At 39.6% G+C, this 19,424-nt stretch overlaps 1 protein-coding gene across 3 annotated transcripts in view; it reads left to right on the top strand.

The window, feature by feature from the left end:
• LOC145343046 (terminal uridylyltransferase 7-like) overlaps positions 1–19,424 on the top strand; it is an 87,710-nt gene that overhangs the window by 43,677 nt on the left and 24,609 nt on the right. For all 3 annotated transcript variants that reach the window (XM_080188823.1, XM_080188821.1, XM_080188822.1), the window contains exons 10-17: positions 378–497; positions 1,177–1,296; positions 1,385–1,565; positions 6,622–7,916; positions 8,145–8,295; positions 11,006–11,092; positions 15,057–15,160; positions 17,809–17,866. In XM_080188823.1, coding sequence (XP_080044949.1) covers positions 378–497; positions 1,177–1,296; positions 1,385–1,565; positions 6,622–7,916; positions 8,145–8,295; positions 11,006–11,092; positions 15,057–15,160; positions 17,809–17,866 — 2,116 coding nt within the window. The remainder of the gene's footprint in view (positions 1–377; positions 498–1,176; positions 1,297–1,384; positions 1,566–6,621; positions 7,917–8,144; positions 8,296–11,005; positions 11,093–15,056; positions 15,161–17,808; positions 17,867–19,424) is intronic.

Genomic DNA, 19,424 nt, shown 5'->3' on the forward strand with positions numbered 1-19,424 from the left:
TCTCCCTAACCAGTGACATGCACTTCCTGTGAATGAATATTTAAACAAAAAAAATCAACATCCTGCCACTCAGCCTCTATTTGTCCTGTGGTATTTTTGTTGTGATCTTTTGAAATATGACATTCTTACATTTATCCTGATTAGTGCAAGATGAAAAGCATTGGCCTCACGTCTCTCTTTTCAGCAACATTCAGATTGTGTATCACTAAACAATTGTGCACCAAACAGGGCCTCAGACTTGCCAGCACCAACTCAAAAAAACACTAAATGAAACTAGACACAGGTTTCAACTTTCACCACAAGCCTTTTTTGTGTGTTGTACATTTCTAGAATTATAAATGTGTGATTTTCTTTTGAAAGAAACTTCTTGTTTTCAGCTTTGCCACATTGACAGTCCAGATGAAGGTGGACTGCCACCCTATGCGTTTGCTTTGATGGTAATCTATTTTCTGCAGCAGAGGAAGGAGTGTATTCTGCCTGTGTATCTAGGATTATGGGTAAGATATCTGTTTGATATCATCTCTCAAATTTTAGTTCTTTTGTTACTTATTAGCCATCTAGGAAGCTACCTAGCAAGCAACGTTTGGAATGTGGAAGTATTTGCATACTTTCCTAACCTAAACTGCTCAGTTTTATCTTCAGTCTACTGAAAAGAAGAAATTGTCAAGAATACCATAGGTATATTTTGACAGATAAACCTTTAATTTTTTTAATCAATAACTATGACTTAGAGTTAGTAGCCTATTAAAATGTGTTGCTGACATTTATTTAGAAGAAAAACTCTGGAATAAAAACTCAGGAGCAAAAATTGGTTTGACTTCTTAAAAATAGCTATAAGGATATTGGCACCAGCTTCTCCACAGTTAGTCAGTTTTATCATAAACAGGCCAATATTTTTGTGCTTTTCTTAATTATGATTACAGATTTTACCCCACCACAGTTTTCTCTAATTTCCTCTTCCATATTCAGTGAGTTGACTATTTGCAGAGGAAAAGGAAGAGAGTTAATTGAACAAACACAGAAAATTGTGCCTCATAGCAGGACAACATAACCTATGTGAAAAAGGTTGAATTGTTAATCCAATGGCATGTTAATATTTGGGTGTTCATTTAATTGTATGTATGCTCATTGGAATATATAAACACAATAATTGTTCTATTAATTTTTCTTTCCAAGATCAGAGATTTTGTGGTGGCAAACCTAGCCAACTTCAGTCTTAAAGGTATAGAAAATAACAATGTTATCTGGGAATTCAAACCTACAAGTGGGGATGATGGCAATTCTAATGAAGGAAAGGTATGTTTTTCTATCTTGTGGGTGGATTCAATCATTTCTTTAAACAGTTATGGTAATTAAATAATTTGTCGACCACGTTCCTTTATAGGCTCCTCTTGTATTTGGATTAGATCAACAAAATTCTGTACCAGTGGGGCAGCTGTGGGTTGAACTGCTTCGATTTTATGCACTGGAGTTTTCACTGGCTGATTATGTAATTTGTATACGGATCAGAGAACCACTTTCTCGGGAAGCTAAAGACTGGCCCAAAAGGAGGATTGCTGTGGAAGGTATATAAAGAAACCTACAAATGTAACAATCCATCCCGATTGTGAGTCTAAATGCTAATTCTTCTCATCTTTCTGCACCGATCTCCTTGCAGTTGGTAGGGCGATTTTGGTAGGAAAATTATGAATTTGGTGTACTATTGGACATTAATATTTTGTGATTCTAAGTTGCCCCTAAATATACTGCATTGGCATCATTGTTTGGTACCAGTGCTTAAAGTACAAAAGTGACAAATTCTTTTCTTAATTTATACTTCAGATAGTAGTAGTATAGCAAAGCTCATCCCAAGTTGTACTGAAAAAATTGATAGCACTTTTACCCTTTATCTTCCAAGTCCTCCTTTATTGGAATTATATGTTTGATTCCTCCAATCAGATTTCCACCCCTGCCACAGTACCAAAACTGCTCTTGTCCAATGGCATATAATGTGACTGTGGCCAAAGCTATTCCTCCTCCTTCTCCTTGATCTGCCTTGACATGACTGACTACACCATCCTCCTCCAACCCCTCTTCTCCATTGTGCAGTTGGTGGGACTGCACTTGCCTTACTACCGTATCTAACCATAGCCAGTATGTTACTTGTACTGGCTTCACTTCCTGCTTCCTCACCATTACCATTGATATCCCCAAGGATCTATCCTTGGTCCGTTCATATTTGTCATTTACTTGCTGCACCTCGATAACAGTACTGTTACTGGGAAGACTGAAGCCATTGTTTTTGGCCCTCACTCCAAACTCTGTTCCCTATCTACTGACTCTGTCCTACTGCCTGGCAACTGTTTGCGTTCAAACACACTGTCCACAACCATGGTGTTATATTTGATCCTGAGATAAACTTCCAAAGACACATTCTTTCATGAAGACCATCTATTTCCAGCTCTATAAATTTGTTGATAAAATGCACATTCAAATCTTTGTTAACTCTAGACCTGACTATTCCAAGATGCTCCTGATTGGCCTCCCACATTCTCCCCTCTGCAATCTTGAGGTCATTCAAAACTCTGCAACCCATATCATTACTCGCCCCAAGTCCAGTTCTCTAGTCCACCTACCATCACTGTGTTCACTGACACCTGGTCAAGTAATGTTTTAATTTTAAAATTCACATCCTTATTTTCAAACCTTTCTATGGCCTCACCATCATTATCTCTATAATGTCCTCCAGCCCTACAGTCCTCCTAGATTTCTGTACTCATCTTCTTCTGGCTTTTATGTCTTCAGATGTCTAGGCCTTTTACTTTAGCATTCCCTCCCTAAACCTCTCCACCTTTCGTTCTTATTTTCAGATGTTTCTCAAACCTATCTCCTTGATCAAACTTTTGGTTGTCAACCCTAATATTGGTTCATGTGGCTCCATGACTAATTTTACTGTATAAAGCTCTTGTGAAGCCCCATGGGATGTTTTATTATGTGAAGAGTACTATGTAAATGCAGTTTTGCAGTCCAAATGCTGATGGTGCATGTAGAATTCCAGGAATTTTGTGCAGTAATAATGTTTGGATAGCAATGCTTGTCCGAAATCAGAGTAATGTGTGATTGGAAGCGAAGCTTACAGTTGATGTTGTTTCCATGATCTTTAAGTTCTTGTCCTTGCTGGTAGATGTTGCCAAGTGCAGAAGGGGCTGTTGAAATAAGTTTGTTGATTTAGTTTAGTGCTTCCTTTAGATAGTATATACTGAACCATCACATACCAATCCTAAAGTGACTGACTTCTTCTCATGCCTTAGTCTTTAGCCGCCTTCTTCTCCTCCTCTTCATCCATATGCTTCCCCTTGGTAAATTATCCTCAGACATGCAGTTACGTTCAACATGTATCTTGAAAACAGTACACTCTGTGTCTTAATCGCTTCTCTCTGATCCTCTGCTGCTTTTTGCTGCCTGACTGCATGTCAATATTCAGCCTTGGATAAGTCACAATATTGTCCATCTAAAGCTCAGAATGATCAAAGCCTCCTACCTTTGGGAAAAGATATCAACTATCTAGTTGATCTATGCCCCTCATTATTTTATAGACCTCTGTAAGATCACCTCTCAGCTTTCTACACTGCAGAGAAAAAAGTCCCAGTCTATCCATCCTCCCCTGATAACTCAAACCATCAAGTCCTGTTAGCATTGTAGTATATCTTTTCTGCACTCTTCCTAGTTTAATAATATCCTTTCTATAGAAGAGTGACCAGAATTGTATACAGTATTCCAAGTGTGGCCTCACCAATGTCTTGTACAACTTCAACAAGATGTCCCAACTCCTGTATTCAATGTTTGTGATGGGTCCCCACCACAAACTCCTTTCCCTAACTACCAAATTCCTTTTTTCCTGCTGTCTTTGGTTGGACCAGACTATTTGCAACTTTGACCTCAAACTCAGGCCCAAGCTGAGCTTCTGATCCAACATCCACTCCCATCATTAAATCTCATGGGATTCAGGGCGAGATAGCTAAATGAATACAAAATTGTATCCATTTAGCTATCTCACCCTGTTGGAGTTCAACCTAGTGTTGTGAGACTTCTTACTGTGCTTAGCTCAGTCTTACACCAGCATCTCCACATCCTGATGACAAAAGGTGGTTGTAGAGGGTTGTTTTTCAAACTGGAGGCCTGTGACCAGCGGTGTGCCTCAAGGATCAATGTTGGGTCCACTGTTATTTGTCATTTATACTAATGATTTTGATGAGAATGTAGGAGGCATGATTAGTAAGTTTGCAGATGACACCAAGATTGGTGGCATAGTGGACAGCGAAGAGAGTTATCTCGGGTTGCAACAGGATCTTGATCGATGGGGCCAGTGAGCTGATGAATGGAGATGGAGTTTAATTTAGATAAGTGTGACGTGATGCATTTTGATGAATCAGGGCAGGACTTACTCAGTTAATGGTAGGGCATTGGGGAGAGTTACAGAGCAAAGAGATCTAGTGGTACATGTTCATTGCTCCTTGAAAGTAGAGTCACAAGTGGTGAAGAAGGCATTCAACATGCTTGGTTTCATTGGTCAGAACATTGAATACAGGAGTTGGGATGTCTTGTTGAAGTTGTACAGGACATTGGTGAGGCCACACTTGGAATACTGTATACAATTCTGGTCACTCTTCTATAGAAGGGATATTATTAAACTAGGAAGAGTGCAGAAAAGATATACTACAATGCTAACAGGACTTGATGGTTTGAGTTATCAGGGGAGGATGGATAGACTGGGACTTTTTTCTCTGCAGTGTAGAAAGCTGAGAGGTGATCTTATAGAGGTCTATAAAATAATGAGGGGCATAGATCAGCTAGATAGTTGATACCTTTTCCCAAAGGTAGGAGAGTCTAAAACTAGAGGGCATAGGTTTAAGGTGAGAGGGGAGAGATACAAAAGTGTATAGAGGGGCAATTTTTTCACAGAGGGTGGAGATTGTCTGGAATAAACTGCCAGAAAGAGTAGTAGAGACGGATATAATTTTGTCAGACAATTTTAGACAATTGCATTGGTAAGATGGGTATGAAGGGATATGGGCCAAATGCGGACAATTGGGACTAGCTTCGGGGGTTTAAAATAAAGGGCAGCATGGACCACTTGGGCTGAAGGGCCTGTTTCCGTGCTGTAAACCTCTATGACTCTATCATAAAGATTGTGCACTTTAATCCATAACTTCATGCTGCCACCTTCACCTCTCTGTTGTAGGAACGCTCATTCATGCTTTACTGACCTCAAGCTCAACTATTCTAATGTTCTCTTCGCCAGCCTGACAGGTACCACCCTCCATAAACACTAGCTTATCCAAAACACTGCTGCCTATATCCTACTAAGTCAATGCTGTCCTTATTGGCCTACGCTGGTCCGATAACAACACATTTAAAATTCTCATCCTTAAATGTTCTCCAGTTCTTTCACTAACCCTGACCTCGTATATTCATTTTTTTACCTCACCAGCTATGGTCATGCCTTCGGTCACCTAGGACCCACCATCTTGAATTTCATTCTAAATTCCTACACCTCTCTCCCTCCCTCTCTTCATTCTAAGATATTCCTTGACATTTGCCATTTGATTGTACCTTTGGTCATCTTTCCTAATAACTCCTTCTTTGACTTGGAACTTGTATTTTCCTGTGAGTGCAATGACAGTTGTGGCACATCACTTCCAGAGGCAAGGACATTGATCAAGTTGGATAGCAACCAGCTTCATGAACACAGTAGTGAATGTAATCATCCAGGATAGTGGTAAATATGCCATGGCAGTGCTGACTTTGTAACAAACCTCTGCCCTGCTTTTATAGCCTTTTTTTGTGTGGTTGCTTCATTTAATTTCAGGTTATAATGGGGATTTTCAGATTTGATTTTGAGGGACTTGATGATAATGGTTCAATGGAACCTTGTAGCATGATGCCTGGGCTTTCTCTTAATTGTCCAGGTTGGAACATGTTGACACAAATCTTTAAAAATAGTGTAATTACTTTGGTTGACATTGCTTATAACAGTCTTATGAACTTTTCATCAATACCTTGCCTATAATTAGCCTAATACTGTATAATTTGAGAGTAGGTTCAAAAGTTTTATAAACGACTTAAAATGTGCAAAAAGAAAGCTTTTATGTTTGTATGAATGCAGTCTTACATTTACAACAAGTATAAAAGACCACCTTCAAACAGAATAGAATTTTTGGGAGCTAATAATAGGTATAGATTACTCACCAATCTCTTGAAAAATTATTGAAATACTTGATATCCAGAACCATAACTAGTAAAGAGTGAGATATTCTGAGATTAAGAAAACTATAGTGTTTAATAGTTTTCTGATATTTAATAATTTCATAGTTTGAACAGAGCTACTACGCTATTTGTTTTTACCATTTGTCTGTCTCTACATTGTCCATATGTAAAAAGGTATTTCGCAAGATTTGCTTCTTCTCTGATTGCTTCAAGTGCCACAAAATTTAATAGTGGTAACCCTAGATGTGCTGTTGCTCTGAATGACTAAAATGCCCCTGAAACTGACTTGTAAACTAACTATAGAATTCAGTGAATAAGGTGTTTGCTAAGCAATGCAGTTACCAACCATCATTAATTATGTCTTTGTTTCTCCAGATCCATACTCTGTAAAGAGAAATGTTGCACGAACACTCAATAGCCAAATGGTTTATGACTACATCATTCATTGTTTAAGAGCTACTTACAGCTATTTTGCATTGCCTAAGTACAAGTCAGCAAAGTTCAAGAAAAGAGAGAATGCAAAAAATAATTCTAAAAGGGCATCTAATGTTATGGCAGATCAACAGAAATTGCTTGAATTTTACCCTACAAAGACACAACTAAGTAGTATGGCATCTGTCAACTCAGCAGAAATCCCCAATGGGAAATGCCCAGTGTTGCATGATAATGTCATATGCAAAAATGGTGAAAATATGCCTTCTGAAGATTCTTGTGGAAACCTACAAATAGCACATGAGTGTGAGAATGAGAGCTTCACAGAAGAAGAGCTGGTATCTGATATACAGAAAATTAGAATTACAGGAGATAAGTTTCATCAGCATGATCTAAATCAATCAGAAGGTGAAGATAAACACAGTGATGAACTTTTAGAAAGTGGAAATGATGAAGAACTGTTTGATATACCTGGAGAGCAAAATGACAATTCAACTGTTGCTGGTGGGATACTAAAGGAAGGTAAATTTGAACAATCTACAGAAGCAGATAATGAGACCTCTAGTGATGAAGAACTGGATGTGAAGCCTACAAATTGTTACAGAGATCACTTTAATTCCAAAAACCTCTCAGATTCTGAGTGTTTTCCTACGCCTTGGAACGTGGAAAGTGATGATTTTGGTGTGGATGACTCCAGTCCACTGGAAGAAAAACATGAGAGAACAAAATTGAATAATGAAGCCCAAGAAAGCTCTGACAGTGCAGGTGAATTACATAATTTCTCTAAAAAGCCAATGCAGCAGCATAAAAGGACATTTAGCCAGAATGAAGAAGGGGAGGAAGAGGGGGATGATGATGATGATGATGATGAGGAGGATCTGAATTTCGCCTCACGGGTTCATCTGGACAGTCTTACAGCTGAAGATGAAATTGAACATATATATACTGAGTCTAGTGAAGAAGTTAATCAGTCTGATGAAGATGGAGTAATTGATCATGAATTTCTGAACTGGAAGGACCATACACCTGTAAAGTGTGAAAATGAGGTGCCACCTCAGCTAGTCAGACATACTACTTCAAACGAAATAGCTCCAAAGCAGAAAGAAGTTGTTCAACATGAAATAAATAAGGAATCACTTCTTGGGGGAATTGGAACAGCCTTGCATGGAAATGAATTGCAGTGTAGTGATGACAATATGTTTTATACGTTCAGCAAAGCTGTTTTTACAATGGGCAAGGTAATACCAAACTTTAGAAACTTTTTTTCCCTGAAACTAGAGCTGTATTTTGATTAATTACATTAATATTTTGAGTCTGCTGTTCAGAATAGTTAAAACATAGAAAAATACTTGCATAAACTAAATTTTTTGAAGTTAGTGCATTTAGTAACTGTATATTTGATTGCATTAATGAAATGCAGTACTTTTTTAAAAGACAAAATTACTATCACCGTTTTTCTTAAATAGGCTTCTATAATAGTATGCAGCTTGTGTAAGCGAGAAGGACACTTAAAGCCTGATTGTCCAGAGGATTTCAAAAAGGTTGATCTGGATCCATTGCCACAAATGACTCCAAGGTTTTTGAATGTGTTGGATCAGGTTCCTCCCCAGTGTTACTGTAAGTATATGTCTTGTTTTATTGTTTTTTAAAAACCTGTATATTTAATATTTGAAAAGAATGAGGAATCTTAAGTTTTCTTAAGAAATTAAATGTTGTTTTTCTCTGGTTTAAACCAGAGCATCACCAGTAGGATGTATTAACATAATGCTGTATCATCATATTGTTAATTATATGCTGTGAAAAATCATGGAATTTTATTTCCAAGTTCTAATTCACCATCTTCATTTTGTTTGAAGCACAACTTTTCTCTTATCGTCCCTTTCGTGTAAAATTTAGTCCACCGCAGCATATGCTATTTTCTTAATTGAAAAGATGACATTCCTCTCCCTGCAGCAAAACCCTAGGAATGGAATGGAACAAAATGTCATTATTTCTGAATTTTGACAGAAATTTGCATTCTGTCATTCAGTGATAGAACTATATTGCAGTATAATCCTTGCTTTCCAGCCTGCTCAGGGAATGGACAGTGCCTGATTATCAAAATGCTGGTTGATGAGACATTAAGTTGCTCAAGACTCAAGATTCAAGATAAAATGCTGCTCTGACTTTGAAAGGTTGGGGGGAAGCAGCTAGGCAGTTGAGAAGCCCATCACAGTAAACCCATACAACTGAAGACCAAGCTGACAGCGCAACTGACTGCGTGACTTTCGGACTGGCTTTGTAAAAACAAAATCAAACCATCAGTTTCACCCCAAGCAATATATCTTTGTTCAAGTGCAATAAACTGATCCAAAAACTACAAATTTCAATGTAAATCCTAAAAATTTATGCAGATTTGCAATCAGTTATTATTATGAGTAGTTTTTTGAAGAATGCATTATCTGAAGTGACCGACTTTTTAAAAAAATCAAGCTGTTGGAAATTCCAAATATACAAGGGAATTCCAGGGGAGTGCCAGATAGCGCAAAATATATTGGTTTTGTAAACTACCATTGTCCCTGTTTAATAGTTAGAGAGAGCAGAATTGGGATGCCTACAGATAACCATTTAAACAAATCTTTTGTTGCTTTCCTCACCCCCTCCTTTCTTATTTCATTTTCAGGGATTAAAGATTCCCTGAGGAGCAATTGGTGCTACTAATTTTTTATTCAGACAGGAGAGATCCCAGAAAGAGAGAGGAACAGAGTAAGAGGCTCCAAGCAGAAAAGGGGCTATGTTTGACAGTAATGAAGGTTCAGGAGCAGTCCTGAACATTAAAAAAACAACAGAAGGTTGGTGACTCTGTGCTGTTGGCTGTTGGAACGAAGCATGAGGCTCCATACTATCTTTCATAGTATTGTGCATTGCATAGCTGAAGAGCTTAAGTTGTGCTTGTGAGTTAGTGCTTGAGTGTACATTTGAGAATCAGGAACGGAATCTTGGAACATGACATTGAGCTGTCATTGACATCGTCCAAGTTAGAGAGACTTTTAGAGAGAATTCCAAAGCTAGATTTTGAAGATGAAGATTGGAATGCTTCATGAGAGACAGAGTTTCAACGAGATTGATTGACTTGTAGTATTTATTCATAGCTGGGTGGATTTTTGAGATTGTTGAGCTAAGATGTGTGAAACTATCAGTGACCTCCAGCAACATGATGCTGGCAGTTGGAAGTATGACAAAACTCTGGACCATGATATTTGTCTTCCTAATGCTTTGACAATGCTGTACAACTTCACATCAGTTCTCATATCTGAATAGATACCCGGTGTAAATGAACTGAACGCAAATTACAGCAACAGAAAGAAGAATATGCCAGAAAAATGTTGGTGCCAGAACGCAAGCCTGTTTGACCCCACTGCGGACCTCAAAGGGTTCCAATGTTACTTTGTTGTAGCTGACCTTGCCCATCATGTTTTCATGGGAAAGAGGTGATGATTTTCTCAAATAACTTAAACATACCACCTCTGCTCACTTAGTCGAATGCCTTGGTCCAATTGATGAAGGCAGTACATAGTACTCTTCTTTGTGGCATTCAGCTGCAGTTGCTGGACTGAGAAGATCATGTCCAAATTATGGCTCTTCTAGTTCAAAAATCACACAGGGAAACAGAAGTAAATCACCATTTCAACTGAAAGGGGTATTTGGGGCCCTGGAGAAGTTAAAAAGGCAAGTGTTGCATCTCCTTCATTTGCACAGTAACATGGTGTGGGAAGGGCATGTTGGGTGTGATTGAGGCACAGACCAGGGTGTCATGAGGAAAGAGTAGGCTTGAGGGACTAATGGGCCTACTTCTGCATCTTATAAAATTGTCCATTTGTATTGTTATGAGGAGTAGAGTTGTGTTTGATAGTGGAGGAGGTGAAATGGTGAAGGAATGATTTGTCAAATCTGGTGATTGGTAAAGACAAAGCAGGGAGGGAAAGATGTGAGAACAGAAGTGCAGGGAATGAGGTTGATGCAGCTGAGGGCCCTGTCTTCCATGCTGGAGAGGAATCCTCTGTTGAGGAAAAGGAAAGAAGGGGATTTTCAGAGCAAATTCGTTGCAGTGTTAACAAAAGCCTAATAAATAAACTTGAAAAAAAATAAAATCAGAAGTATTGGTATGGAAGGTAACATCGTAGGAACAGATGCAACAGTGTTGGAAAAACTTAATGTATGGAGTCGAGTCTTTAGAGGAAGTGGAATGGAAGGAAGTGCAGCCAAGTGCCAACCATGGAAGCTCAAAGCTTCCTGTCAGGACATCAAATAAATTATGGAAACTAAACATCTTCCCTTTCCAACTCAGGTGACTTTGCCCCAGATCATCTGGAAATTCAAGCACGTGAACATATATTGGTAAATCTGGAGACATTTATCAGGAGAGAACTTGATGGTATGAATGATGTTTGTATACCTTTCGTTATTAATTTACTACATGTGTCCGTAATAGAGACAACTTAAACAAATTGAATTTTTCAGTTGATCTTGCTATATACCATTACTGAAAATAGCAAACAACATATTGCATTCATGTAACACCTTTTAATGTAATGAAGCCTCCCAAGGCACTTCACAGGAGCATTATGAAACAAAACATGACACTAAGCCACATGAGATATTTGGTCAGATAACTAAAAACTTGATCCATGAGTTATGTATTAATAGGTAAAGAGGTGTAGGGAGGGAATTCCCAAGCTTGGGCCTAAGCATCTGAAGGCACAACCACAAGAGGTGGAGTAATCGCAACTTGGAATGCACAAAAGAGCAGAATTAGAGGATCCAGATGAAGTCTTTGTGATGATAGACATATTGGAAGAAATTAGTGCATCATAAACCAAAATTATTTTATGAAATATGGTAATGACTTTAGAAACAAAGACTAATTATTTCCCTGCCACTCCTCCCTGGACCCTAATTAGGAGTAGCACACCCAAATACCAGAACCAGAAAACACATGGAAGTTAAATGGGGCAGACAGTGCCTTTCTAGCCGCAGACTTTGGGATGTGATTGAAATGCAAGCATTTGTGGAAGCACCTAATAAAATAGTGAGCTACCTGCCAATCTTTGGCCCAACAGGATTGGAGGCAGGCTGCAGCAACAGCTTTTCCTGAACAGATTGGGCACCCACATGCTTAGCACTCAAAGAGATGGAAGGTTGAGAAGCATAGAGTTATAGAATTTTAAAGCACAAAATGAGACCCTTTGGTCCATCGTGTGCCAGCCATCAAACACCCTCTATTCTATTCGCACTTTTCAGCACTTGGTCCATTGCTTGTACATCATGCCATTTGAAGTGCTCCTGCCTTTGCCACCTTTTCAGGCAATGAGCTCTAGATTTCCACCACCAGAAGGTGGTGGAAAGTTTTATCTTGACTCTGCTCTAAACCTCTTGCCTGTTACTTGAAATCTATGCCTTATCTATGGTTATTGACCCCTCTACTTTGGGGGTAAGTTCCTTCCTATCTATGACTTTCATCATTTTATACACCTTGATCAGGTCCTGCTTGAGCCTTCTCGTCTCTTTAAGGAAAATGACCTCAGCCTAACTCCTTCTCCTTAACAGCTGAAATGCTCCAGCCCAGGTACATGCTGATGAAATTCCTCTGCACCCTTTCTAAGGCAGTCACATCCTTCCTATAGTAAGGCGACCAGAACTGCACACAGTACTCTAGCCAAACAAGTGTTTTATACAGCTCCATCATAACCGTCCCTCTCTTATATTCTCTGTCTCAGCTAATAAAGGCAAGTATCCCGTATACCTTCTTAACCATCTTATCTCCTTGTCCTGCTGCCTTCAGGGATCCATGGAAATGCACCCCAAAGTCCCCCGGTCCTCTAAACTTCCTAGCATTCTATTGTTCATTTCCTTATCTTGTTAGTCCTCCTAAAATGCAACACCTGTCACTTTTCAGGATTAATTTCAATTTGCACTGTTCCGTCCATCTGACCAGGCAGTCTATATTATCCTGTTATCTAAGGCTTTCCTCCTCGCTATTTACCACACCACCAATTGTTATGTCATCTGCAAACTTACTGATCATATGTCCTACTTTCACATCTAGATCACTAATGTAGAAAACAAACAACAAAGGACCCACCACCAACTCCTGCAGTACACAGGCTTCCAGTCACAAAAACAACCTTCCACTAACGCACTCTGCCTCCTGCCACTAAACCAATTTTGGATCCAAATTGTCCTGGATCCCTTGGACTCTTAACTCCTTAGTCTTCTATGCCGGGAGCCTGTTAAAAGCCTTACTGAAGTCCATGTTGACTACATCAATTGCATTGCCCTCACCTCCACACTTAGTCACCTCCTTGAAAAATTCAATCAAATTTTTTGGGTACGATCTTCCCCTGACAAAGCCATGCTAACTATTCCTGATTGATCCTTGCCTTTACAAATGGAGATTAATTCTGTCCCTCAGATTTTTTTTTTGATAATTTCCCTACCACTGATACTCAATTCACTGACCTGTAATTACCTGGTTTATCCCTACTTCTCGAATAATAGTACCGCATTAACTATCCTCCAGTCCTCTGGTTTCTCTCCTTTGTAAGAAGTCTCATAACACAAGGTTAAAGTCCAACAAGTTAATTTGGTGGCAAGAGCCTCTAGCTTTCGGAATGCTGCTCCTTCGTCAGGTAAATGAAGTTCTGTTCACAAACAAGGCATATAAGACACAAACTCAATTTACAAAATAATGGTTGGAATGCGAGTCTTTATAGGTAATCAAGTCTTAAAGATACAGACAATGTGAGTGGAGAGAGCATTAAGCACAGGCTAAAGAGATGTGCATTTTCTCCAGACAGGACAGTTAGTGAGATTTTGCAAGCCCAGGCAAGTCGTGGGGGTTACAGATAGTGTGACATGAACCCAAGATCCCGGTTGAGGCCGTCCTTATGTGTGCTGAACTTGGCTATCAGTTTCTGCTCAGCGACTCTGCGTTGTTGAAGTTTGTCTTGAAGAATGCTTACCCAAAGATCAGAGGCCGAATGCCCGTGACTGCTGAAGCGTTCCCCAACAGGAAGAGAACACTCTTGCCTGGTGATTGTCGAGCGGTGTTCATTCATCTGTTGTCATAGTGTCTGCATGGTCTCCCCAATGTACCATGCCTCGGGACATCCTTTCCTGCAGCGTATCAGGTAGACAACGTTGGCTGAATTGCAAGAGTATGCACTGTGTACCTGGTGGATGGTGTTCTCACGTGAGATGATGGTATCCATGTTGATGATCCGGCACGTCTTACAGAGGTTGCTGTGGCAAAGTTGTGTGTGCCTTGGTCACTGTTCTCCTGAAGGCTGGGTAGTTTGCTACGGACAGTGGTCTGTTTGAGGTTGTGCAGTTGTTTGAAGGCAAGAAGTGGGGGTGTGAGGGTGCCTTGGCGAGATGTTCGTCTTGATCAATGACATGCCGAAGGCTCCGGAGAAGATGTCGTAGCTTCTCCATTCCAGGGAACTACTGGACGACGTAAGGTACTCTGTCTGCCTGGTGTTAACCTCTGTTTACCTGGTGTTGTGAGACTTCTTGCTGTGTTTACCCCAGTTTAACGCTGGCATCTCCACATCATCTCTCCTTTGGCCAGAGAGGGTTTAAAAATTAGCATCCGAGTCCCTGCAATTTCCACCCTTGCCTCCCACAGCAGCCTTAGATAGATTGCATCTAGGCCTGGGGATTTATCCACTTTTTAGCCCACTGAACCCTATTACTCCTGAATGCTAATTTGTTCAATTATATTATAGTCTCCCTCCCTGATTTCTTTACCTTCATTGTCCTTCTCGACATTGAACACAGATACATAAAACTGATTTTTAAACTCACCTACGTTTTCCACAGATTGCCACTGTGGCCCCTAATGGGCCCTACTCGTCCCTGGTCACCTTAATATATATATTAAACATCTTGAAATTTTCCTTTGTTTTTCCCACCAATGTTTTTACATCCCTCTCTTTTCTTGCCCGTTGCACCCATGGAAATTGAAATCCTTCAGAGGAAAGGCCAGGAAAATGAATTTATTTGAATAAGATGTGAAATTTGTAAGTCAATGAGTATTCAGAGTTTACTTTCGATCGAAAAATTCTGTTATATTCTGACGTTGTTGAAGTATACAAGCAGAATTTTATATTGTTTTTAAAAGTCGTCTTTGATGTATTTGCTTACGAACAAAATCCTTAACTAGTGATTTTAACGAAGTATTGTTGTAGAGAATTGAAAGCTGTAATACATTTGTTTCACTGTTTGAAGAAATCTATTTCTACCCAAACTCAGAACAGCTAAATTTGTTTTACTCCTGTGTGGTTTTTAAGTTGAAGAAACACTATTTGTAAAATTCAGTACAGTTTATTATTTTACAGCCAAAGCAAAACTCTGTTTGTTTGGCTCCTCCAAGAATGGGTTTGGCTTTAGACAAAGTGATCTTGATATCTGTATGACGTTTGAAGATCGGGAGACAGCAGAGGTACGTTCACTATGTTTTCTTTGAAACACATCTGGATAAATGGTTTACTGCTATGTAATAAATACTGAATGTGGAATGCTCTCATAAAAAGTTCTAATTAACCAAAATATTTAACTCTGCCTACCCTTCAAACTTGAATCTTGCCAATTCCCTTCCTAATTTTGCAAACTCCCAAGACCTATTTTTGAATGTTCATCTTTCCCAAAGAGAATGAGACCTTTCTTTTCAATCATTCTTCATAACTGATTCATATGTGCCCTCTCAGAGCCAAAAATATTGGCCTGCTGCAGTAATGACAGTGCAGCCATTATCGTTACCATACTGAAACTCACAGCAACTTTCAGAATTTGGACAAGTACAGCATAATGCCGAAACCTAGAAATTGCTGTCGACGAGATTCCCACAGACTGCTATCCTCCTTGCAGTCGTGAAATGATGAGCATTTTGATTCTGACAGCCATAATTGCATTAAATGGTGAGCAGGCTCGATGGGCTGAGTGGCCTACTCTTGTTCTTATGTTCCTAGTCTCACTGTTCAAAAGAAAACCTTCAAAAGGAAAACTTTGCAGCTTGTTGAATGAGATGGAACTGGGACTTTTAATGATCTATGATAAGTACTGTGATGCTACTTTATTGATCCTGAAAAGTGAATCCTATGTTTGTGGAATATCAAATTTCAGTTTAATAACTTAAAAGGTCTACATTTTAAAAATAATTCCTTAAAGTCTATGGCGGCGATCTTACTGGCTCGTCATGCTGGTCGGTCAGCGTGGCAACCTGGTAAGATTGCGAGAGAGGCGAAAATCTTGGTTCGCACCCAGTTTCTCATCTCTCACAATCATAGCGCCCCTGGATTGTAAGATTTAAATTTTTTTTAATACAATTAGTGAGTCCCAGATGGAGTGCCTTAACAGCCTCGTCGGTCTATGTCCTAACCGATGAGGATCATATATGGTCCCCAGCAATAGGGACCAGAGGTCATTGAGGCCCCCCGGGTGGTTGGGGGCAGGTAGGAGGTGCCCGTTGGGCAGTGCCAGTCTGGCACTGGGCAGTGCAAAGTGGGTGGGGCCTACTGGGAGGGGTTGAGGCCATGATGGAGCAGGGTAATGATAGGGAGGCAGGAGGGTAACTGCATCAAGGATTGGCTGGGTCAGCGATTGGCGAGTGGAGTATTGGGATGGCGATTGATGGGGATGGATGGGAGCGACAGATCACGATATATTTGCACACAGAACACTGAGAAATCAAGGCCGATGCGCAATAGCACCCCTTGGAGTCAGCAGCCAGCTTCCCAGCAAGAATAAACTCCATCCACTCCCCCTATGGGCATGACTCACACTTTGCCTCTTTTTTTGCAGTAATTGCATAAGGTACGGTGTAAGGTTAAAGTTTATTTATTAGTTACAAGTAAGGCTTACATTAACATTGCAACGTAGTTACTGTGAAACTCGCCTAGTCGCCACACTCCGGCGCCGGTTCGGGTCAATGCACCTAACCAGCACGTCTTTCAGACTGTGGGGGGAAACTGGAGGAAATCCACGCAGACACGGGGAGAATATGCAAACTTCTCACAGTGACCCAAGCTGGGAATTGAACCTGGGTCCCTGGTGCTGTGAGGCAGCAGTGCTATCCACTGTCCCACCATGCGACAAAGAGAGCTTTGAGAGCTCGCCAAAAAAAAGTGCAGTTCTCCCGTTTTCACACTCGTTTGGCACTTAGAGTTTTTTGATTAGATCGACCCCTGTATCTTTAGCTTCAGTCTTGATATAATCACAGATTAATTTCATTATCTGAAAATTTAGTTAAATTGCCTTTAATTGCCATTGTGTATGAGTACCTCAATTTGACTGGTTGTTACCTGGTTGCTACTGCATATTAAGAGATCTCTTTGATTTTTATATTGCCATGGGGAAATGGGGAGTACCTTGTTTTGCTGCTGAATGCAAAATCTAGGCCATTGTTCCAACGATCAGGTATCAAAGCTGTATACCATGATCTTTATGGGTTATAATTAATGCATTGTACAGTAGTAACTTCCAGATTGTTTCATCTCTACCATTGCAACCTGATTTTTATTTGATTTTCCTTTTGCTACATCACCAAGTATTGTCAAAAATATCCCTATTTCCTTTTAATTGCACACAGTATGATTGTCCATTTAAAGCATGCTCCATTATGGTTTCTTACACCTGTACTGCACTAATTATTTTATACCTGTCAATGTTCAGCTTCCTCTGCTAGATCAGTTATCTAAAATCTACCTGCCGGAGTCTGACTTCATTTTTTCATTTGACAAGCTTTGACAAAGGGTCATTGAAATATCAGCTCTTTTCTCTCCTTACAGATGCTGCCAAACTTGCTGAGATTTTCTAGATTTTGTTGTTTGGTTTCAAGTTCCAGCATCCGCAGTAATTTGATTTGCTTTCTATTTGGGCTTAGTCAAGAAATATGATTTTTATTTAAACGTCTATTATTTATTGACCATAATATTTTACACCCATTATGTGACTCCAGCTGTTAATCCCTAAATGGAACTTTGTTGAAAATCTATCAATCCCTTTCTACCATGCCGGGTCATATCTATGAGAAACGGTAGGGAGGGATGAAAAGGAAAAAAAATGACACATTTTGCTTCACATCTCTTGCAGGGATTAAACTGCATCAAGATTATTGAGGATTTGGCGAGAGTGCTCAGAAAACACCCAGGTATTGCACAGCTTAGTTTATAGCAATTAAAATCCTGTCTACAGAAAGGACATGCTACTCATCAGGGTGAAAGAGGTTGACGCTGAAAAATCTTTCAGAACTTTCAATCCCGGTTGATTTATAACTGGACAGGAAGATTCCAGAATGGAACTCTGGCTCAAAATATCGTAATTTTTGCTTTCGTTTTTGAAATATGGAGGAACAGAGTCACAGAACCTCTAATTAGCTTTAACAGCAAGAAAAAAACATTTATTAAACATAAAATGTTGGATTATGATACATTACTCCTTTACTTGGTCCCCTAGCTTCACAAGTACATGCAGATTTAACAATTAACACAGATTGCAAAATACATCTTAAGGTACAATGTTCTCAGTAATACACAGTTCCCTTTAAGCGCACTGTTTGGCAAGTTCAAATACAATCTCTACTCTGAACCCAAGTGAATGTCTGTGGATTTCTCCTCAAAATTCCTTCAGCTGATTGTCATGTGAGAGCTTCCAAACTCCATTCCCCAAAAACATACTTCAAAATCTTCTTTCACAACAATGCTTTCCATCATTGGTTTGCTTTCCAAAATCCTGTCCAGGTTTTCTGCATTACTCTTTCAAACAAAGCTTCCACTTCATTTTTAACAAAAAGTCCACTATCCAGGTTTTAGAAGTTCCACTTCGGGATTTCTTTGTCTATTGTTCACAATTGTTTCAACCCTCGATTCCCAGACTCTATTAAAATGACATCAAACTTTTGATTTACTCCTAAAGTTTGCTTTCCCACTTTATCTATATTTACTGCATCTGTTTCTTTCCCTCACAACACATTGGCTGGAATTTTATTGCCCTACCTGCCATCGGAGTTGAAGCGGGCTAGAGGCAGGACATGGAAAGGTCTGTTGACCTCAGGTGGGATTTTACGTTTTCAGGATGAGCAAGGCCATAAAATTCCACCCATTGTCTGCTTCTCCCTTGAATTCAACTCTGAACACTATCTTGGTCTCTTTTAGCTTCAGTCTTCTTAAGACATTCTTTCTGTCCAAATTCCTTAGTTATTTGGACTATATCTGATTCTTTGAAAGGTCTGCCTCTTTTCAGCACCCTTGTCCTGTCCAGCTTCTCTTGGCAGAGTTGCGAGATGTTCTCTCCACTGTGTCCAGTCTCCAACTGCATACACATACAGCTGAAAACTAAAACATTAAAAACATTCCTACTTTAAAAGGCCCCAGTTCCTAAGCTACCAGTGCTGCTGCTTCATGCCATAACCCCCTCTAAGCAATAGAAACACAGTTGGAACTGGACCAAACTCCACAAATCCCAACACTTTTGTCCAGCGTGATTCTAATCATAGGTTTTATCCTTCCTTTCATAGAAACATTAAATTAAACCCCCTTACGGCTATACCTTAGTTCTAATGTTTATCAATACAAATATAAATCCCATAAAATTACCTTTGTTTTCCTAACAGGACCAAGCACTCGAATTCAAATATAGCACAGCCATCTGGAAAACGAAGCAACGTTCATTCTGACCTCAAAAATGTGTTAACCCCAATCACTTTGGAG

Source organism: Carcharhinus amblyrhynchos, chromosome 5 (assembly GCF_965287045.1).
Source record: "Carcharhinus amblyrhynchos chromosome 5, sCarAmb.v2.hapA, whole genome shotgun sequence".
Lineage (NCBI taxonomy): Eukaryota > Metazoa > Chordata > Chondrichthyes > Carcharhiniformes > Carcharhinidae > Carcharhinus > Carcharhinus amblyrhynchos.